The 24190-nt window shown below is 37.9% G+C and overlaps 1 protein-coding gene across 7 annotated transcripts in view; it reads right to left on the bottom strand.

Annotated features, from left to right (window-relative positions):
- The window catches only part of NFIB (nuclear factor I B), a 443164-nt gene extending 419270 nt beyond the window's left edge, over positions 1-23894 (bottom strand). For all 7 annotated transcript variants that reach the window (XM_032300179.1, XM_032300186.1, XM_032300181.1 and 4 more), the window contains exon 1: positions 23649-23894. In XM_032300179.1, the coding sequence (XP_032156070.1) occupies positions 23649-23744 (96 nt within the window). In that variant the 5' untranslated portion in view covers positions 23745-23894. The remainder of the gene's footprint in view (positions 1-23648) is intronic.
- Positions 23895-24190: the final 296 nt, after the last annotated feature.

The following is a 24190-nucleotide window of genomic DNA, read 5'->3' as shown; positions in this document are numbered from 1 at the left end:
ATTTCCTTGGACTCCATAAACCAAAAAGTCCTCCCTTTTGCCTGTGCTAGTTCAAGCTGGTTAGGATCCCTTGTTACCAAAGGAGCCCTAGTTAACATACTGCTGAATTAAAACATTTGATTAATTGAGAACTGAATCTTCTTCTACCCTTGTTCACAAACTGGAACTTACTTGTTTAACATCCTGAATACAACCATATGTTACTTCCTCTGGGCTGATACTCAGTACATCAGTTACTTAGAGCAATGAGAATGAAGATGTAAAGACATGGACATACTGACCCCAGGACAGAGAATAAATTCTGTTTGTAATAAATGTTTGAAATGAGTTACTTTCTATCATTATTATTTTTTAAAATATATTTTATTATACTTTAGGTTCTGGGGTACATGTGCAGAACATGAAGGATTGTTGCACAGGTACATACATGGCAATGTGGTTTGCTGCCTCCATCCCCATCACCTATATCTGGCATTTCTCCCCATGTTAACCCTCTCCAACTCCCTACCCCCCCTAGTCCCTCCCCCTAGTCCCCCCCAACAGACCCCAGTGTATGATGCTCCACTCCCTGTGTCCATGTGTTCTCATTGTTCAATACCCGCCTATGAATGAGAACGTGCAGTGTTTTTCTGTTCTGTGTCAGTTTGCTGAGAATGATGCTTTCCAGATTCATCCATGTCCCTACAAAGGACACAAACTTATCATTTTTATGGCTGTATAGTATTCTATGGTGTATATGTGCCATATTTTCCTTGTCCAGTTTATCAACGATGGGCATTTGGGTTGGTTCCAGGTCTTTGCTATTGTAAACAGTGCTGCAATGAACATATGTGTGCGTGTGTCTTTATAACAGAACAATTTATAATCCTTTGGATATATACCCAGTAATGGGATTGCTAGGTCAAATGAAATTTCTCTTTCTAGGTCCTTAAGGAATCGCCACACTGTCTTCCACAACGGTTGAACTAATTTACACTCCCACCAACAATGTAGAAGTATTCCTATTTCTCCACATCCTCTCCAGCATCTGTTGTCTACAGATTTTTTAATGGTCACCATTCTAACTGGTGTGAGTTGGTATCTCAATGTGGTTTTGATTTGCATTTTGAAATGAGTTACTTTCTTAAAATGAGTTGTTTTATTCAGCAAGCGTTTCTTAAGGACATGCTTGTGGTGGGCACTGAAACTGGTGGTGACATTAGTGAGCAAAACAGACCAAAATCCCTACCCTTGTAGAGCTTATATCCTAGTTTCTCCACAGGAGTAAATCAGACACTTCATGGATGACTTAGAATGCCAGTTCGTTGTGTGCTAATTAATTTGGAAGCTTAGGCATCTTTGTCATTGGCCAGCCACAGATGTTCTGCAGAAGGTGAATGATAATCTTTCTCTACCCACTTTCCCCACCCAAGATAATATGGCAAAATTAGTTCCTTAAGTTCTATCAATGAAAATCATACCATGTCTTGCTTCTGCTAAATTGAGCTTCATTTCATCAAAACTTCAATGGTAAAAAGCTTAGATCTCCCATTTCCTTTTTTCTCTGATATTAAATACTTCCTAACACATATTTTTATCAACATCACTATCATAAGCCAACAAAAGTCGACCTGGCAAGTTTCAAATATAACCTGTACTTTGTAGGGAGTAAATGTATCAACAGTACTCCCTGCTCTGTCCTTTTTTCCAATTTATGTCCTTGGGTCCATCTGGAAGTTATTCTGTCTGTCAAAGGGCCAGGGAATAATGAAACAACCCTCCCACCCCTGAAGCACCAGGACAAAATGGAGAAGGAGAGAATAGAGACAGAAGGACCCAGCCTGCGGTGAAAATGGCCCTTCCGGGTTAAAAACTAGCAAGTGTAGGCAGTTCTTGGGGCATTTTTGAGAAGGCAGCTTCTCACGATGCAGTTTATGAAGACTCATTTTATTTTTTACATTTTAGTTTCGTTTCGTTTTTGAGACGGAGTTTTACTCTTGTTGCCCGGGCAATGGTGCGGTCTCTGCTCACTGCAACCTCCTCCTCCTGGATTCAAGCAATTCTCCTGTCTCAGCCTCCCTAGTAGCTGGGACTACAGGATCCCGCCACCACGCCCTGGTAATTTTGGTATTTTCAGCAGAAACAGGGTTTCACCATACTAGCCAGGCTGGTCTCAAACTCCTGATCTCAAGTGATCTGCCTGCCTCGGCCTCCCAAAGTGCTGAGATTACAGGTGTGAGCCACCACACGGGCCTTGACTCATTTTAAATTTGAGATATGGATTGATATCAGTTAAAGGCTTTAAATTATTTGCAATTAGCAGTAAGAACTCTGACAGAGAAAAGTAATCTCTTACGGCAGATGGACATGGGCCGAGATAAAAATAAGGGGAAACAGAAAAGCTTAAGGAGGTGCCCAAAGAGAGACCAGAAATCCACCCCACACTAGAATAGACTCAATTTTTTCAACACTCTTGACTAAAGCATCTGTGTGTGTGTGTATGACAAAAGTTTTGTTTTAAACCAAAGTCTTGGGGAAGAAATTGTATATTAATATCAAAACCACATGTGTAATATCTATAGTGTTTTTGTATATCACATATTATAACTGCAGTGGAAACTGTATATATATTTCATTTCACAGAGTAGATGCAACTATTCTCTCTTTTGTCTTTATACCCATTTAAAAGTATTTTTTATTTTAAAAGGTTAGAAACACATTTTTACTGTTTTCTTGTATGAAGTTGGAGATTTCAAAGAACTTCAAAAACCTCAAAATCACATTTTAAGAAATCAGAAATCTTTATCCCATAATTGAGAAGTGACCACTATACAGTATTTGGTGTACATCTTTTCAGCCTTCATTTCTATGTGTTTTTGTACATTCTTAGCGATCGAATTGCAATACTGAATTATAACCTTTTCTTTTTGCTTACTGGTAGTACACATGAAGATCCCCTCACTTTCAAGTATTAATATTTCAGATGTTTTCCTCTTTGATGATGCTGCTTCAGTTCCTTGTAACTAAATTTGTATCCCACATTAGGGATAATTTCATCAATAAATTGTGAGGTTAAGGTTAAAAGATGTTCCAGTTTTGGAGATTTTTGTTCAACATTGCCAATTTGCCTTCCAAAGAGTTTGTGTGATACCTTCCAACTTATACTCCCACTAGCAATGCTTTTTTATCTTTCTTATACTAGGGATCATGAATGTTTGCCAATTTTATAGAAGAAAAAAGTAACTAATTGGTTATCAGCACATACTTTCTTATATATCCATGCCTCGTTTATATTTAGTTTTTAGTGCCTGTTTTTAGTTTTTTAAAATTTTTCCCATATTTTTGAGGATTTTAGACTTGATTACCTTATAAAAGAATCTTTATAATCTTATTATGTAACTCGTTCATTTCCCTATCAAATTTGTTTACAAAATTTTAATTCTTATGGAATCAAATTTATTGATTTTTTTTTCTTAATCATAATGGCACATATTTATTGAGGGCTTATTACATACCAGTTTCTGTATATTTTGAAAACATTATTTCATCACTGTATGTTAATTATGTGAGTTAAGCACTAGGGTTACTTTTACTTTTTTACACAAGAAAACTGAAGCTCAGAGAAGCTAAAAGGCTATCCAGAGATGACACAACCAATAAGAGGCGGAGTTGAAATTAGAACCCATATACTATGACTGGCCTTGGCCGCTATGACACACTGCTTCAAATGTATTCTGAATGCTTATAGGTATTTTGGTTATAATTCTGAAATTTGTATTCTACTTGATCTGTCTGATGTCTTATCCCAAAGCCACACTGTCTTAATGATTATATATTTATAATATATTTTGATGTCAGAATATTTCCATTTTTTCTTAGATCTTATTTCTTTTACCATATAAAGCTAGAATCATTTTGCCCAGTTAGAAAAAAATAAGTCCTCTTGAGCTCAATATAGTTAATTTATAATTTAATTGTGGCAAACTGATAGTTTTGCACAATTAAATTCTTTTATGTAGGAATAAAGAATGAGATTCTCTATCCTCAGGTCTTTAAAGAGATTCTCAGGAAAATTTGTACTTTGCATAAATGCTGCACATTACTTGTTTGGTTTATTACTAATTATTTTTTCTGTATGTTACTATTGTGAATGGAATGCCTCCCGTTTTATTTTCTAATTCTGTGTTTCCCAAGATGTCCCATGAGTAGCACTGGTCCCAAGATATGATTTGGGCAAAGGGTTCCAAGGTCTACAAAGCTGAGGAAACACTTATCAGACCCCATGTACATGTGGTTGGCGAAACTTTTAGAGGGGTTCAGAGTATGAAATGTCCAAATGTATTTAGTATGGAAATGTATTTTTGAGGAGTATTTTTAGATTTTAGAGGGGCTGTTCTTTCAGACAAGACATGCTTCGAAAGTCTGTTCTGTAGACTCTCATTATTAAGTGTGATTTTTGCCTGTTTCTTTGAGACAGGTATTTATAATCATATTAATAAAGTATCTTCATATTTCTAGGCATATCTTTGTTGGCATATAACTAGATGATTATATGGGGTTTTTCTCTTGAATTATTGATATAATGGATGAAATAATAGAAGTCTTAACATTAACCCAACATGCACACAGAAATTTAAAAAATGTATTTGATCTGTCAATTTCTTATTATGTTTTTAATATAGTGCTGGGTTCAATTTGTTAATATTTCACTTAGCTTCTTGTACCCTTATTTATAAATTAGAACAAATTTTTTCCTTTTTTCCTTCTTGTGTTGCTTCCCTTCCACTCCCTATTCTCTCTTCCTCCATCCCTTTTTTCTTACCTTCCTGCTTTCTTTCCTGTCACATTTTTAAATCAGAGTTAAACTTTATACTCTGATTAAATCTTTATACCTTTATAAAATCAATTGAATAGCTTTCTATATTTTTTCTTTCCAGACATGGAACTCATTTGAAACTTCAAAAGAATTTTTCCATAGAGTCAAATGGTACAAAGCTTTTGAAAAAAAAAAGATTAGAGAAAATTCGATGTTAACTTTTAAAAGAATTTTCATGACAATGTAACTGCTTAGGTTTTGTGTTTCTAGACCCAAGTTTTTGTAGCTTATCTATTACTTACAAAACATTTATTCCATCTAAATTTTTAAATTTGCCCACACAGAGATGCAGAAAGTACTCTTTTATTACTAAAAATATACCTTATTCAGCTATATTTATGTATTCAAGTTTGTTTTCTCTTTTTTCTTCCAAAGACCAACTCTTTATTTTTTACCTCTATTGCTTTTTGTCTTTCTACGTCATCTATTTCTGCTTTTTATAAAAAAGAAAAACTTGTTCTTTCTCTCCGAGGTTTGTTTTCCTCATCTTCCTGTGTGAAGGCTTAATTATTTTCATTTTAAATAACACAGAAATGAAACAAAATGAAAAGCTATAGTTTTTCTTTAGTTATGGTTTTGATAATCCTTTAACTTTTGATATGGAATATAGCCTGCTGGCAAATCCAGTTCCCTCACTTACTGTCTTTGTGACCTTAAGCAAGTTACTTCACCTCTCTGTCTCAGTTTGTTTAAACTAAAAGGAAATCTTAATGTCCACTTCAGAGTGTTAACAAAGATTACATGAGGTAATGTATGCAAAGTAATTATAATAGTGATTGACAGATAGTAAGTACTGAACAATGCCTGTGATGCTACTTTTTATTTTTTTAATGGTCTATAATTTTGGTCTGAATGCCGCTTACCTCAGTTATCAGAGTTTTAATAATTTTTATTAATTGCTAGCTTTATTACACTGCAGCTAGAGAATTCAGCACGTAAAATTCCTGGCTACGTAACTTTGAGGTAAATGAATGAATGAGGAAGGAAATTACATTTATTTAGCATTGTTTGACATTGTGTTACACATTTGTTTGTTCTCAGAGCTCTATTACAGGAATGCAAGGATCTGATATATGTTGATCTGTTATCCAACCCTGCAATTTTTTCACGGTGATACTAGACTGAAATTTCCTAACACGTATTTCATCTTTGGAACACAAACACACACACACACACACACACACACCCCACGCCCCACACAAACGTCCACCACTTTCTGGAAATGCACACCCACGGGCTCTTTTCCAAAAAGTAGGTTACCGAAAACAAGAGCAAGATGTTGTGGAATTACCTATGTACTAAAAAGATATTCCTATATTCATAGATTTCATTTTGGAAAAAGAAGTTGTTTTCTCACAGGGTGTTTAATGACTTGATAAAGAAGGGAACCTTCCCTCTAAAGCTAATTCCAGGATGCATTTATCATGAAAAAACCTAAAATGCGATATGCTATAGAACTGAATGAATTGTGGATCAACATTTAACACCCATATTGCTTGAGAGATGGCTGAATTAATCTAATCTGGTGTGTGCTGAACAGTCTTTTTCAGCTAAAATATTCTTTTTACTGGCCTCCTTGATTACTTTTGTTAAGACACTGATTCTGAGCTGCTCAGTGAGCAGCACAAAATTTGGCTGGGAATTTTAAAAAAATATCCCAATATATGGGTTTTATCCCAACCAAATGAATCAGAATCATGGTGAATTTGAAAGGCTTGAGCATCTTAAAAAATGGCCTCCAGACGATTCTAATGTGTAGCCATAGTTGAGAACCACTGAGCTAAGATATTATCTCCTTAAAGCACCCAACAGAAATGGCATACTTAAGCCACTGCACAAAATCTTAGCTATTAGCTTTGAGTCATCTGCCAGTTTAGCAGAGAATAGAGACTAAAAGAGTAGGGAATGGGACAGATACACTTTATTGCCCTGCAGCTAGAAATGGGGGTTGGGATGGGGGTTAGGAAAAACTTGGAGAGGCTGGGCGCAGTGGCTCACGCCTATAATCCCAGCACTTTGGGAGGTTGAGGTGGGTGGATTACAAGGTCAAGAGATCGAGATCATCCTGGCTAACATGGTGAAACCCTGTTTCTACTAAAAATACAAAAATTAGCTGGGCGTGGTGGCACACACCTGTAGTCCCAGCTACTCAGGAGGCTGAGGCAGGAGAACCACTTGAGCCCAGGAGGTGGAGGTTACAGTGAGCTAATGCCATTGCACTCCAGCCTGGTGACAGAGTGAGATTCCATCCAAAAGAGAGAGAGAGAGAGAGAGAGAGAAAACTTGAAGATTGGAGACCTAGCCAGAAGGATAGAACTAAACTGGTGCAAGCGTAAGGGGAATTGGGAGGCTATCACTAAGGCAGGAATGCTGGGGCAGGGAGTCAGATGGAGGAAGTAGGTTCCAAAGTGGAGAAGGAAGGAAAAGAGAAATAATATCTTAGCTGGGGCCTCAAATGCACAGGATGCTGTATTAAAACCTTCTGCAGACCTGAGCTCTGTCAGTCCTCACAACAAACCTGTAAAACAGGAGCCCCATGTTAAAGTGGGGAAATTGGGGTTTAGAGCCATTAATCAATTTTTCCACTAACTCAGTAGGCAAGGTGGAAACACCTCTAGCCAAGTGTTTCTCTAATGTGGTGCCAGCGACCCTTCACATCAGAGTCACCTGGGGCCTTATCTCACCTTCCCTGGACCTCCTGAAACTGAATCATGGGCCCAGGAATGTGAGTTTGTGACAAGTTCTTGGTGTGATCATTCATTATGCCTCTGAATGTCTGAGACCCAAAGTCCTAGAGCCCCTGCTTTCCTCAAACTTGAATGAGCCTATGCATATCCCCGAGGCCATGTGAAAATGCAGATGCTGATCCAGTGGGACTGGGGTGCGGCCTGAGCTTCTGCATTTCCCACAAGCCTCTAGATGATGCCAAAGCTCTGGCCCTCCAGAACACATTTTAAGTAACAAGTTCCTCTGTCATGCTGCCTGACATCATTCAGGGTAAGGCCAAAGCCTGAATCCCAAACAGTCAGGATTCTGTGAGCAGCTAGACTGGGCTGGACATTCAAAGGCTGTGACTGCTAATGGCTGCTCAGCTGGCTTCCCTCCAGGGGAGCGGCTCGGGTGCTCATCTGTCAGAGGGAGAAGCCAAAGCCATTGGCGAGCACCTGCTCCGAGCCCTCAGGAAGCCAGCACTGAATTTAGCCCCACAGCAGCCGAGCTGCCCAGAGACAGGATTTGCAGACAATTGCCTGGAACCACAGTTAGGCGCAGCCTCCAGCACACGGCCTATAACCAATTCCACAAATGCCAAATGACTGAACCTGGGAAATTGCAAGAAAAATAGCTAGCCACCAGGAGGTGGGGGTTGAATCTTTTTATTATTATTTAAATCAGTACAACATTTGGGATCTATTACCAGTGATTTTAGGTTTGCCCAGTGTGTGGGCTTTATGGGATTTCCCCTTTAGTTGGAAGTATTTCAGATTTAAGATTTTAATTCGGTTATCTTATTTCCTTGATCACAAAAACAAATGCACTGACCGATAACTTGTTACTCCATAAGGAAAGAAACTGTGTTTCTCTGTTATCTCAAAAAAAAAAAGGCTTGGTTCTGTCTGAAAAATTAATCACCCTATCTTTTACACATTTAAGCTCCTTGGCATTGCATGGGAAATTATCTGTTCCACACTTGAATCAAGCAAAAGCAAGTCCATATGCCCGGTCCTTAATCTCTCTTAGTTTTCTTCCAATTAGATGCAGTCTTTTTCCAATACTCTAATTAATACTTCCACATTAAATATTAGGCCTTGTAAGAGAAAAATCATCTGTAATATAGTCGTACCAAGCCAAACAGGATTTTAAAGCTCTTGCCCTTAATCTTTCTTTCAATTTTCTGCCATTTAGAAACAATTTTTCCCCAACGCTCTAATGAATGCAAATGATATTCGTGATTAGTTAGTATTATGCTAATCTGAGCCTGGAATTTACCTAAATCTGCATGGTGTTGTCTGAGCACCAGATTGCTTTGGGTTTCTGAGGAAAATTACATTAGCCTGCCAGATGTACAAAACATGATAGAGTAGAAATCTGAGCAAATAATCAAGATTACATTAGTTTTGTTTCTTAATGAACAACTGTTGGCATTAGGGATTACAGACAAATTATGGGTTTCCTCTCTGAGCTCAAGCAGCTAAGCAGCTGTTGTGAAGGTCCCCTTTTTCTGACTACCCCTAAATAGATTGGGAGCCACTAGGGCAGGAGGAAAGCATCTAAAATTTCACATAATTTAATTTGTTCCATTACAAAGTAATCATCACTCCAAGGCCCACAGCTAACCTCCCTATTTCCCTCCACCAACCTCTCTCTGGAATGCGGGAGCAATTCAAGTGAATATCTGGGGCAGAAACTCAATGTGTTTTTCTTCTCTCCGACTTGCAGGGATGTGGGTTACATGCCTCCAAGGCGTACCTGCTTTCTGTACCCTTTGGGCCACTTTCCAAAAGGGTGCCTGCTAATTCCTGCTACTTGGGTGACACAGATGGAATGCTGCTGATAAGGATTATGTAGGTAACACAGTACATCTGGCCACAGTCTAATAGGCTGGATAAACCAGAAACTTGCAGAAACAGCAGCCATCTGAGCTTAGACTCTTGTCCTATGTTACTTGATCTATGTCTGTGAAATTTCACAATAATGAAATCCTTGTCTTGCAGTGGCTATGTGGTAGTGGCAGTGGTGGTGGTGGTGGTATCTGTGTGTTTCTGTGTGTGTGTGTATGTGTAGGTAGATAGGGTGATTTAATAACCCATGGCCCTGTTCTTGGACGTTCTTTCTTTACATAGTCAGCAAAATAGCAGAGCTGTTGGTGTGGATTTTTCCGCCTAATTTAAGTGCCCTCACTTGCAGCATGATGCCTTTTTCCATGCACTATTTCCCAGTTCAGAGTCATGCTCTCTCTTGCCACTGGGCCTTTGCATACGCTCATCCCTCTGCAGAAATTAATCTTCTCTCTCTTATTTGCATCTGAAGAAACTGCACCAGCTTCGAGATGAGTTAGGTGCCTCTATTATGTAGTTTCAAGACAGCCAATACCTCAGCAACAAAGGACTTATTGCATTGTATTCTAACTAGATGTAAACTCCACAAGGAAGAGCACTAAGCCTGCCTTATTCATATAGCATTTGTTATAAATACACTATAAAAAATTTTGGATAGAATGAATATGCGGTTATAAATGGAGTGTTGATAGAAAAGGTTGGGGTCTATATATCATTGGAAATATGGATGGCCTAAATGATAAGACATTAGCAACAAGGTCATCATAAACATATTTTTCTATAGAGGTCAGCGACCCCTCCATCTATGGCCATGCCCTGTGTTTCGAGGCAAGGTAGGCAATAGAGGACAAGTGTTTATGTCTATGGATACAGGCAACTCCTGACTTGCTCCATGGGGCTGAGTGAGGCTACCTTGAGAACTAAGCTGCTTTTCCTGCCTCCTGTACCTATCCCTGTCACCATTCCACACAAATTTATGGGCCCATTGCTGTTAAGAGTCTTCCTGATGAATGTTACCCATTATTCAAATGATAGCCAGATTCCCCAGCTGTCATTATGATCTGATATCCAGTGGTGAGACTGGGGATAGCCTTGCGGGAAACAAAAAGTAAAGTGGCTATGAGAAAGAGGAGTAGGAGGAAGTTATCTATTAGGTCAACCTTCCATCCTTACTCCTAACCCCACTACTTTTGTCCTCCAGGTTCTGGGCTCAAGACCATGGGAAGAAACTCAAGAAGAAAAAGAAGGGAAACCAAGTTGTAGAGAAAAGGAAACTAAAGAACTACTCCCTCCTTTCCTTGCCAGTAATGGGAAAATGAGAGAGAAATAGATTAGAGAGGACAGAGAAGTAGAGACCTCTCCTTCACCCTCTTTGCACTCTCCAGGAACCTCAGGCCGTATTTCCAATTCCAAACTCTCCTCTCTGGATTGGAGCAGTGGAGTCTGTGCTCATCCACTGGGAGATGGGGGATTCCCACTTCCTCCCTGGAAGGAGGAAGGGAGGAAGGGGAAAGTCCAGGCTCCAACTGCCTGGAGCCATTATTGCACCTGCTGCACTGTGGGTGAAACTGTCTTTGATGGGTCTTTTTGGACCCACTACACTTATCACAAAATTTCTAGTGAATGGCTTCTAATGAGCTTTTAAAGCACAGCTCATTTTTAAGTTGTATGTATGGTGGTGATGGTGGGGTGCCTCTATGAAAAGCAGGATTGGCTTTATGTATAAACTGTGTATCCTGGGCTCTCAAAGCACTAATGATGGGCTAAGAGACTAGAGCTTAAGGCAAGCTCAAACTCATTCAACAAGTCTGATGGGATGGGCCCTTGTATAAGGATATTGAGTGCCAGGAAGAAATATAAGGCTAAGTAAGATTGGATCTCTGCTTTGCAGAAGTTTACCATTGAGTTTAGGGCAAAAATAAAATTGATGACATACCGAGGAAATACACTGAAATGAACAGGAGCTCAGAATCTAGGAGAAATCATTTTCTCAGAAAAGTAAGCAAAGTCTTTGTGGAAATTGGTTTAGTTGCCCCTAAAGCCACTGACTTAACTGCTAAGAATCATTTCTCCTAGTTGTAGTTTCTGTTGTGATTTTTCTTGGCAGGGGTGGGTAGGTTGGGAGGCAGGGGTTGTTTTTGTTTTGTAACCTTATTTTGTGTCTTTCTTTATTGGTGTCCCTTACTTACTTTATGGCATTTTACTGAAGTGCATTGTGCTTATGCCCTACTTAGAGTTAATTACTATTAGCATGAGGACTCGATATATGCTTGGCAAAATGGTTTATGACTACGACTCATCTAATCCTTACAACAATCTTATTAAGCAGATCCTGCTACAACCCCCACATAACAGCCAAGGAAACTGAGTCACTGAAAGGTTAAGCCATTTGCTCAAGTTTACCTAGCTGGGCGATGGCATACTTGGGATTTGAACCAGACAGTCTGGACTTGGATGCCTCGGCCCTTACCCATAATGCTATTCTTCCTCTCTACGTAATCTAAAACACTCTCCAAAAGGTATTTTTATATCCCATACTCTGTCCCATTTTAATTTTAGCTTCCCCTCAGTTCTCTACTTTATAAACATCATGAAATTCAGATTGGTGAAAATATGAAGTCCATATTCTAAAGAAAATATTTATAATGTTTAACTTTCCTTCGTTCACATGAGGATATGTAAAGCACAATAGATATTATCTTACATTGCACCGAAGATTTGCTTCTACTAAAAATTTCAGGGAAAAAATAACTCTTTAGGAAATACTCATTCTATCTATCTACTTGAATTTTTACCAAAAGGCCGTTTCTTTATGTTTTCAATGACCAATTAAATAGTATTTACGAGCTATACACTTTTTCTCCCTAAAACTTTCCGATTTCATTCCATGATATTATTTACAAAATAAGGGTCTGTCTTAATAGGTGCTTTTTTCCTAAAGATCAAAGATAAGAATTCAACATGCATTATGAACACAGACCCAGCCTGATCGACGTTACTTACTCTGCACCCAATCTTTTCTTCTTCCAAGGGCTGACTGACTTGTACTTAGAGCAGCTCAGAGGAGAAATACCTCAGTGGAATGTTGTGCAATGGTGCCACAGACCAAGATCACATTCTGCAAAATAATCACTCTCTTCCAATGAGTATGAAATTCCTTTAAAAGGAGGGGCTGAAATAATGAAAGAGCTCTAAACACAAGAATCTGTGAAATAATGAAAGACCTCTAAACACAAGAATCTGAAGCACTTCTGTGCAGATATTAAATTTTGCTTCTACAGAGAACTTTTGCATTCACTTGGTATTTTCCAAACCATGTGTCATGACCCATTAGCAGGTCAAGATATCAGTTTAGGGAGACAGCACCTTCATTTAAAAAGATGAAATAGCATAAAATAGAAAACTAGTAAATGTGCACTTCAGGTACTAAGGGTAAGACTGTTTCATGAATAGATTATTTTAGTTTTATGTGTATATGATGGAAGGTCCAAAAAGTGAGAAACCACTGCCTTTCCATTGCTTTATTTATGGTGGTTTAAAAAGTAATCAGCACTCAGGTTAAATGGCTCACTTATGCTTACAGACCAGTTTGGGGACATCATCCATCTGGTTCTTTGGATGCTTAGCTGTCATGCCACTGCCCCCATTGATTCAGGGCAAGAAATTGAGGCTAAACAAAAGCAAGCAATGACACCCTGTTCACAAAGCGGTGGATGATGCTTCTGCATTGACAGGAACACTGACTTTAGTGAGCAGGACAAAGAAGGATTCAGAGGTTTCCCACCCTTTCAAATTTCTTGAAAGGGGGTTGAATAAAATTATGCAGGAACTATTTTTTTAAATATTTCACAAATACCATTCAAAAATGGTAGGTTTATCCAGAATAAAGCTTTGTCCTCTAACTAAAATATCAAATCTCTTTGGTCTAGGCTAGAAGTACATCAACTCCACGTGAAAACATGGGTTGTAATGTTCTGTTCACAAGTCCTTTGATGTCTTTGGTTAATCATGGTGTTATGGGAAGTGCCAATAACCTGACTTTTAATCCTGGCACTGCCCAGTATCAGCCGTGTAAGCTTGGACAAACTATTTAAATTCCGTGGGCCTCAGTTTTTTTCTGCTGTGAAATGAGAATTACATATATTTTTCTAGGTTGTTGCAAATTGTTAGTTAATAAGGTAATATATGCAAAGTACCTAGCAGAGAACCTGGCACATAGAAGTACTTTGTGAATGGTGATATCTGAAAAATACAACAACAGCTCACAGTATAATAAATGCAATTTGTTCAGTTAATGAAATCTTTCAAAATATAAGCTTGGGTGGAAAGATAATCAAAGAAGCACTTTTTGGGACAATGTTGAAAACTGTTACATTAGCAATCACTCGGTCCCTAAATGATACCTGTTTGCCAAAAGATTGAGTTGCTATTTCTCTATCCTTTGCTTGGGGAGATGGCTTTGGCCAAAATGCTTTGAATGCTCGATAATTATTCACTCTACCCATTGGTAGTCCTATGGCCAGGCATTTAGCGGATACCTCAGCAATATCTCCCCACACCCATGCTATTGTTTGGAAGTGTAGGAGAAAGCCAATCTGGCACAAGCAAATGTTTTCAAAGTTTCTGATAAGAAGAGAACATGTGAGGGAAGTAAAGTGATGGGAAACTGCCCAATCTGACAAATGTGGCTGGCCTGCCCAGTCTAAGCTGATTGATTGATTTTTTAATTAATTTATGATGGCGCAACAATAATTACAAGCTACTGTTTGTCAGCCAAATCACTTGTGATGAAGTCAAAGGTTCACATCTGTGCAAAGGTCCCAAGGATCAATGCATCAAATTAGCTTTGCTGGCTTTTTTCCCACTAAAAACTAACATGTGTCATCAATATTCCAGAATTTATGTATGTAAACTAATTGATTGAACATTCATGCTACATAAACATGTGTTTTGTATTATGTGGGGTACCATTACAAGCATCTTTGGTGCCAATAAAATGAATAGTCTCACATACGACAATTAATGTCTTATTGGAAAAATTAAATGACAATTTAGTGTTATTCCTTCTATGTATGAATTAAAAAACCATTGCTGTCTCTTTTAAAGTCTTGGTTATTATTGTATTACATAGCATTCCATGATTCCACCTAAAAGGAAACTGAAGGAAATATTAGAGAAGGTGAAGAAAGTTTGTGTGAGGTCATTGAGGACTATAGATAATAGCAAACTACCTGCAATTCTGGAAAATCAAGTAACTGTTATCCTCTGCAGAACCTGCTACAGCATATGTGATGTTACTTTGAGTTTCATATTCTCCCACCTTTATTGTCCAAAGTCCAAACTGGAGAAGTGAAAGTTTATTTCCTTCTGCATAATTTCCACCAGATTAGCTGCCGGTATCAGCATTGAACCTTGAAATAGAGGTAAGAACTACTGAAGGTGAAGTGAAGACTGCTTATCTTGTAGACACAGCTCCTTCCCTCCTTCAAACCAGAGGCTCTGCTCTAAAGGGAGAACACTGCTCCTGGCTGTAATAGTGACTGGAGTGCTTGGAGCAAAAGTAATAATCCACAATCAATTTTTCCCCCTTGTGTCTCTACCATCAGTTCACTTTAAAATATCTGAAAATAAGCACGAGAGGGGCTTATTTTCAGATATTTTAAAGTGAACTGAGGTTTTTTTTTAAAAAAAAAGTTTCTGCTGGTATAGAGGGGTAGTGTCCTTGGCAGCTCCTTCAGCTGAGAGGCACCGGATTTCTTCACAGGCCTCCAGAATATCCTCTCAGATTTACTTCATGAGAGCCCTGAGGAAAAGTGGGCTCTGAGAGCGGGGCAGGTGACTGTTCGGGCTCTGGAGATTGGGCTGCAGAGTTTATAATATCTGAGCACACTTGGTGTTGGCTCAGTTTTCATTCAGACAGCAACTTACAGTGGTCAAAGCAGAGCCGAATCCAAATAGAGTATTTTTTTAACTTTAAATATCTCTTTCTCAAAATTATTTATCAGCAGCTACCTCTTCACAAGTGATTCGATACTTTCCTTCCCACTTTCCCACAAACCCACACCCCCACAGTCCACCCATTCCACTTTAGGTTTCTGTTATTCCCGTGTATGCCTCTAACTGTCACCCAAACACTAAATGTTAAAATGCCAGCCCATGACAGAGACCTTCCCGACATCGCCATAAAGGTAACAAACATGGGGAAATGACTGCAGCCTTACACTGGAAAAATAATCAGTCTTCTCAAATGAAACTTATTACATCAAAAACAGGAAAATATACCAAAAGCTCACTTATTCCAAAGTCACTTTGCCTTGATCATTTATCCGCCAAATATATTAACCTTTTCCAAAATCTCTAATTTATTAGACCCCTGGAAGATCTCAGTCACTCGGATAAAAGAATTGTGACAAAGATGATGATTGCTGACGAGGGTGGAAGATCCATCTGCTGCCTTACCACTTACTAATGACCATGAGCCTGTCTGCTTGCAGAGAAAGACAAACTTGCTGCTTTTGCTATGGGTCTTCTTCTTACTCTTACCTTCAGTTTTAAAACTTGGCTGCTAATTTCATCATAATTTCAACCTCTAGTACATTTAGGTTTTATCTTGAAAAAGACAGCTAACAATTCATAGCTTGGGTCCACAGATTTGAGTCCATTACCACTGATCAACTCAGAACTTGAGTGCTCATTGGATTCCCCTCTCTATTAGTGAAATGGGATAGTAACAGTCTTGAGGCAATTTAGCAGTTATTCATTAAGGGCCTTTTATGTACAAAATGCTGTTTAGGGTAAATAAATAAGATGTGGTTCCCATCCTCTTGGGGCTTATAATTTTGGTTGCACACTTGAGCAACTAAATAATAGAAGGTAAATCTTATATTCATGCATAATAAATGCCATATAATATAGTAGACCCATTTATATTAAACATTCATACATACAGCATAAAAATGTATCAGATGTGCTAGGGTGTTTTCTCTCAAACAGTTGCACGTAATATTGTTATCTCACAATCTTGAAAATAACAGAAAAATCCCATTTACAACATAAGGTACTATTCATCATGTGATCAGGTAACTCTTTCCCATTATAATACAAGCTAAGTGTGAGTTAAAATTATAACTTCATTTAAGAATGATCAAGAGTCTTTTGTGGTATAAGGAAGAAAGCAAACTTAGATCAATGAAAAATGTGAGTTGAACTGCAAAATGGCACAGGTGAAATTTTTAAAAATTTCATGCCTTCTCATTAAATGTACAGAAAGAGGTGGTGGATATTATCAGTACTGTTACATGGGATGTTGGTGAAATGTTACTGCATTGTTATCTGGAGGATTAATACATTTCAGTTTAGCAGCAGAATTTGCAAACAGCATCCTACATTGTTTTAGCAGCCGGCATTTCCTCTGTTGCCTGGTGAGAATTTACCATTATATCACACTCCAGAACATCAGCGAAATTCTGGAAAGCTTTTCTTCACCCACCCATGTTTTACACCACCAGATAATAACATGTATACCTTAGATTTGTTTTGCATTTTACAGTTTTCAAGTTGTTGACTGTGTATTATCCCATTGGAGCCTCACAAGAGCTCCATGAGGTAAACAGATATCATCAAAACCTGAAAATGGAAACACTTTGCTTGCCAATTTCTTTCCAAAAAATTTCCCCCAGATGGCTTATGACTATAGCGAGTCTAATTGTCTCGAGGAAAGATGAATGGAATCACATTTCCAAAGAATTCAACCACCTCCAATCCCAGGGCTCTACAGTTCTCAGACACAGCTCTGAAGCCAGTGTCCCAACCCATTTAACGCAGAGGGAGAGTTGAGGCCCCGAGAGAAGCATGAAATAGCGCCGGAGGGGAAGACAGATGTAAAGCAGGCAACGGTAAAACACCTTACCACGGTCACCAATAATTAGTTCTAACCCAGATCATATGGGTGAAACAGTCAATGGTTGGGTTCTGGGGAACGAGCAGACAAAGTTTATTTAAACTTTGAGGGTTTTTGTGTTCTCACCCCTTCTTCCCTTATCAGTGGAGTGCATTTCAGCATGTTGCTTAACCTTGAAGTTGAGTGACCTCCCCTATAAAGTGGTTCTGGTAATGCCAATGTTATTGTTCTGTGCTGAAGACTGAAAGAGATGATTTATATAAATTGCCTCCCAAAGTACCAGGCAAACACCTGGCAAAGAGGAGGCCCTCCATAATCATTGGTTTCTTTTATCGTTAAAATCATGGTATTTAGTGTTTAAAATTAAGCTAAGGTGTAACATTAGCCATTGGATCCTGCGAACCTTGAGAAAATATTTCAGGAATCTCTGTTTTTAAGAAATCTGCTGCAATTTGAAATGGAAAATACTGAATTTTTATGATTCATTTAATATATGCAGTTCCCACAAAAATGTTCATGTGAATTTTTAAAAAGTCAACATGGTGATGAAAGCCCCATAGGAAATGTTATGGTTCCATTCAAATAACACACCATGTTATTTGTGTGTATTTTTGGGCACCTACTAAGTGCTCAGACCTGAGCCTGTATAGCCACAATTTTTATTAGCCCCCTTTGGTATGTGTCGTGGACCTTGTATTTACAAAGCATTCACCAGGTGCCTCACCGACTCTATCTCATTCATCCTCACGACATGTTGGAGCGACATGTAATGAGTTTGATTATCTGCACTTTACAGCTGCCTCTACCAGCCGTGAGAGGAGCAAATTCATTTGCCAGAGGTCACCAAATCTACATTTCCCAGGATTCAGCCCTGTGCTCATAAACATATCCATTATGCTCTCACCTCAGAAAGTGAACACAGTATGTGAGAAGTTAGAAAAAAAAGGTCTCTGAATAAAGTCATATTTTTAGGGAGGTGCTGGGGTAAAATGTATGTCAGAACAGTAAGAAATGGAAATCATTATTAAAGCTATCTTTTACATGATATGCTAAATCTGTTCCATGTATAAAGCATGCTTAGTGTAAGGTGAAATAATGATCATAACGAACATTTCCTGAGTACTTTCTTTTCTCCTGGCTCTTTGCTAAGCATTTAAAATGCAATAAAATTTAGAATTCTTAAAAGTTAATAAAATATGTAGCATAGCTACATATATCCCTTAGCAGAACTTCTTGTGAAAAGAACTTTTGCACTGAATATCAATAGCCTGACTTTTTTGCACATTGAGATGCAACAGGGGAATGTAATTCTCTTTTCCTGCCCTGCTACATTTTCCTATATTTGAGCAGACTTTCTCACCCCCTCGGAACAATATATACTACAAATCACAGCATAGAAAATGTCACAAAATCATCATCTCAGAGAATTTAAAAATGCCTAAAAATAGTGATTGACATCATTCAGCCATGTTACAGAAATATGCTGGAGTTTCAATGACGTCGTGAGCATCAGATATCTCCCTTTGTTGACTAGTCTCTAAACTGGAAAATCAACACCAGCTTTCCCATAGATAGAGGAGATAACACTCCTTGAGAACATGACCCTTTGCTTCCAAAAAAGAACTGGAAAAGAGGATAGGCAGGCACTTGTGTTTCCTTACTCCCTGATTAAATTAATAACCATCTAATCACTGTTTATTAAGATAGGATCTAAGGATACTTTTTTTAATCCAAAGTTTACATGTAACATTTGTTATGCAAGCCTGTAAGTGAAAATAAATCATGGAAAATGAAATAAAAGTTATTCCCATATAAGAAAGTATCTTGGAAGAATATTAATGTATTTTACCCTATCTTTCATACAGTTCACTTTTATTTAAATGTGCTAAAATGGTACTACAAATGAAAATGCATCACTAAATAATACAGGTGGAGAAAATATGAAAGAAAAAAGTATAATTTGTCTGTGACAAACAAATTATTCAGAAGCTTTCATTAATATGATGTCTATCCCCCACCCCATAACACTGTGACATGGGTTTGATTTCAGAACGGGGAGATAGGATTGGTCTCTGCATCTTAGAAAGAGCCTGGCATATAGTATGCTCTTCACAAGTATTTGTCAAGTGAAACATAAATTTTATAGTTTCTAATTCTACAAATAGATCCGCTATTTAGACATAATATCTTTAGGCAACTAGTTGATATGGTTATTAGATGTAGGGTATGGTATATATTAGTTTCTTCCACATTTCTACATATTCAATTACATTGCTAGAAATAAAATAAAATTTGAAATTAAGTAAATATTGAATTTTGATTTTCAGATATATCTTTGCATGGCTGGTAGATTGCCACAGGAGTATAAATGTGGTTATTAGATTAAGCAGAAGTTTTCTAATATGTGTATTTTGCATATTTATCAGACTCTTTAGAAATGTTTTTGTTTTCAGTAAAAGAAAATGAAATATAGACTGTAAGAGATACTAGTTTCAGCATTTTTAAGAGGATATATTAATTTTAGGATTTTCAGTTTAAAATAGTCAATTATAAATCTTCCACTTCACTTCTCAAAGGCTTTAGAGAAATATTTGCTGTGAAAATGATACTTTCAGTGTGGTCTACATATACTGATACTCATTGCCAAGCTGTTTAATTCAAATTAACATTGAGAACAAAATTTGATTATTAAATCAGTATAGCAAACAATTGATGGATTTGTCACTTTTATTAACATTGTCTTAAACAAAATGATAAGATTATGTAAGGGTACTTGGTTTGCTATTTTAACACACTAACTTCTCAAAAAGTAAAAATGATTTTCTTTTAAGACAAATGAAAAGTACATTACAACTGAGCAGACTGATTGGTGTTCAACCAAGAATAACCTTGGATAATATAAGATCTAGCTTAGTTTTTGTGCTTATAAGCCCATTCACTGTGGTTACTATTTACAAGACTATGAGAATTTCAAGTTGCATAGACTGGCAATTAGTTTTTCAAATGAATTTTACAGGTTAATATTCAAATAATTACCCTTCATGATTAAAGTAAATTTACAAGTGTTCTGGCCTGGTTCTGATGGGTTCAAAGGATTAGACTGAAAGTTAGAGAAAAAAATAATGTCTGGTGCATGCCTGCTACTCAGAAGTTCCACATAGCTGACAAAGAAGTTCTAAGTCTTACAGAAAGCTTTAAATATGCAGTACAAAATAGAATGGAAAGTCCAAATATTGTTTTTATTAGTTTATGAGTGGTTTAAAGCATCATCAATAACCATTAATGAAATAGTGCAATTTAGGAGATATGTCTTTAATATATTCCAAGCGGTATTTTTAAGTAATGTGAAAGGTCATTAACAGAACTCTAAATATAGCCAAGCAACTGTAATTTAAACTGCTTACATGATTTTTCTCCTTGGAAGATATCACGTACAAAATAATCTAAAGAAGTAAAACATATAAGGATGCGTCATTTTAAAAACTGGATGTAGGTAGATGATATTTAACATGTACACACAGGAGTTTACTCTTGGTGTACTTGTTTATTTTTAGCTGTCTCAATAAAATGTTTTTCCTCCCTCTGTTTTGCTAAAACATGCCTGTCTAGGAAGGAAAACAGATGTAGAATTGGACAACTACGTCTTGTTTGGGCTTTTTCCCTGTCAAGTAGAACTTATGATCATTGTCACACAATAAGAGAATCTAACTGAAACAGACAATAAGTCAGGAAGCAATTGCCTGGACTCTTTAACACTGCAGCTTTGGAATTCAGGATCTGCTTACTAAAATTTCATTTGATTAAGTCAAATAAGGATACACTATCCTTTCTTACACAAAGACCCCAGAGTTATTGTAAAAATAAAAGAATCAGTGTCACGGTGAGAGAAGAACCACAATAAACGAGTTTGTAAGAACTTTAAAACACATTTAAAAAAAACTCCCTTACATCCAAAACAGCGGAACCATGTAAAAGTAGCCCCCATGTATTCTCTCTCTTCTAAATTCTCTCTTCCAATGTATTACTAGAGATAAGAAATCATTTAGTTTGATTAATTAGGTTTTCCACAAAGCATCTGTCATGCCAAGTTTTCAATGACACATTAAATAATAATCCCTTAAACACTTTGGTGCCAAATTAACAAAGTTTATTAAAACAGGATGGCCCCAAAAAGAAACTTACATACTGTTCATGTAACTGAATGAAGATTAAATATCAAAATAAATTATGCAATGATGTTTAGCCTAATATTTTACCTCTGAACTTGTCCCTATACATATTCGGCATTTCCACAGCAATAAAAGACCACAATCTCTAAAAATGAAGAATCAGCTTATGCAAATCTTTAATAATAATATTCATAGCAGACTTCTCTTGAGAAGCTGCAATCTGGCTGAACAGAAGTAGAATGATGAAATTTAATGGCAAAATATTAATAGTGATTAGCTTATCAGGCCCATATTAATCCCAGCTTTTCAGTAAAAATGTATAGAGTAAACCTTTTGACTTTTCCCCAACAGAAAATGTTTCATTTAGTAAGAATATTGATTTTAAAACTCACTTCTTAGAACAACCAAAAATGACAGTTAAGAGGCAGGGTAACTATTAAAACATCACTTCCAAGCCTTGGTATTGTCACATAAAGCAAATCTTTTACACAAACATTTCACAGCATTTTCCCCCAAGCATCTGCCAGTTGATTTCACCATGTACATGCACAGTACTAAAGTATAGTTAAGAGATACAACCATAAATAACAGTTTGCCACTTGAGCGTTTATATCACTTGTAAAATATATTTCATCAGGAATAAAACAGGGGTGAGGGGAAAGAGAGAGAGGGGGAGAGACAGAGAGAGAGGTTTCTGTCTCTCCTTGAGGAACTGGCCTTTCTTTCTGAGTCAAAGTACTCAAAACAGCAACAAGTAGCAGCAGCAGAAAAGTTTTCCTGCAGGTTTACACGTCTCACATTAATGAGAAAGGGTGTGGAGAAGGACTCAGCTTCCCGGGAAGCCTCCCTGAACACTGAGCTTTCAAGAGACGACTAGGAGCAACAGCATAACATCCACCTTTCAGGAAATTCAAACACATTCAAAAGAAACCCTCCTGCTCAGCAATGCCAGAAGCCAGGACTAATCCGACCAAGCTCCCCTCTGTCCGGGCAGAGTAGATGGGCTGACCACCAGGGCTGGCCATACCCCTCCCCACCAAGAATAAAGTGCCCATTGTCTTCCACTGTACTAATTGTGAGAAAAACAGCCCTTGTAGTAAGCACAATAATTATCGAAGCAAACAAGTAAAAGCAATCAAGACAGAAAATGAAAGGGGCAAAAAGAAAAAGAAAATGTTCAGATGAATGAACCCAATGATGAATTTAATAGTCATATTAAATGCTCGCCTGTGGAAGGTTTCCCCATTCTTGTCACGACTATTGCATACAAGAGACCATTGTCCACACAACAGAAATCTGTATATTGAAATTTATCATGTAGCACTTTTGGGATGTGAAAGACGTTCTCTCCCCAAACTACCGCCTCTCATCCCAGCACTCTGATTACAGAAAGTTACAACTTCTTTCTTCCCAATATTATGCTAAAAGTTGAGTCACAGGAGTCACCAATATCCCTGAATTTTTAAACTCCTTTCCTTCTTCACCACATTTGCAGCTGGACACATATAAGGGGGGAAAAACAGCAACAACAAACCCACACACATTTGCCCGAGCAAAGAAAAATAATGAACTGAATATGCATATCCTCATTAACTAAATTTAATTACGCTGAGTGGCATAGTAATCAGTGGTTGCTCCAGTTACAGTATTCATTGAAAGGGAGGTGGATTCCAAATTAAGGCAAAGCGTGGGGGACAGTCGCATACTGATGAGGGAGCCGCACACAACATGATACAATACACTATCTGAATCATTATTCAGAGGAGCCGAAGAAAGAAGTACATTACTCTGTTTTAAGACCAATGCAAGAACAATTAGCCAAGAAGGCTCCAATCCCCTACTGACTGCCCCACCTCCATATATTTCACAGCAGCCGGCCTGGGATCGACTGTACCATTTGCATTTTTCTTAAAAAAAAAAAAAAAGTGAACAAAAACTCATGCTGCCTTTTTAAAAAGAAGGCCTATGCCCCTGGCCACAATAGCAGGGAAATCCTATCTAGCGCACTGGTGTGCAGAGGCACCCCAGGGTCCCACAACTTGAGCTTGAACTTTCCACAGGCAGCGAACTTTATAACACGTGCATGGAACAATAAAGGAGGAGCTCGAAAGAAAGAAGGGAGGGAAGTTTTGGGGTGGGTGAAAAAAATGTTATTACGCCAAACTTACCATCCACCAGGTCCTGGCTGACATGTCATAACATAGCTGCCATTTTATGGAGCTGTCCGACGTTTTCCCAGCCATTATGCTGTCAGCAACCTTCATCAGATGCAGCTCAATGGAAGATAAGACACCTAATCAAGAAAACATCAGCGGTGGCTTGCTGGACTACATGTAGGCCAATCCTTATCACACTGCATCATGGGAGAAAGCTCCTTTATTAGCAGGAGGAACTGCAACCTCACAGATAGAAAGACAAGGATCAGTTCTTTTGCCTTTTTTTTTTTTTTTTTTTTTTTTTTTTGGTCTGAAGGGATTGGTGAAAGTAGCTAGCGTTCTTTGTGTATCATGTGTACAAGAGTTAAGTATCTTGCAAGTGGGCGGCTAACTGCTTTGCTGGGCGATGCAGACTAAAGTTTATTTGCATTCTTCTCTGTTGTATATTGTTTGACATGGTCCATGGTCCTTGCTGAGCAGATGAAGGGAGGGGAGGGGGGTGGGAGGGAATGAGGAGAGAGGGAGCTGTAATTGCTCAGAATTAATATCTCCCC

The sequence above is a fragment of the Sapajus apella genome, unplaced genomic scaffold (assembly GCF_009761245.1).
Source record: "Sapajus apella isolate SASKATOON/1434 unplaced genomic scaffold, GSC_monkey_1.0 scaffold42, whole genome shotgun sequence".
In the NCBI taxonomy this organism is placed as follows: Eukaryota; Metazoa; Chordata; class Mammalia; order Primates; family Cebidae; genus Sapajus; species Sapajus apella.
The sequence above is the reverse complement of the archived record's forward strand: the minus strand, read 5'-3'. Positions and strand labels throughout refer to the sequence as shown.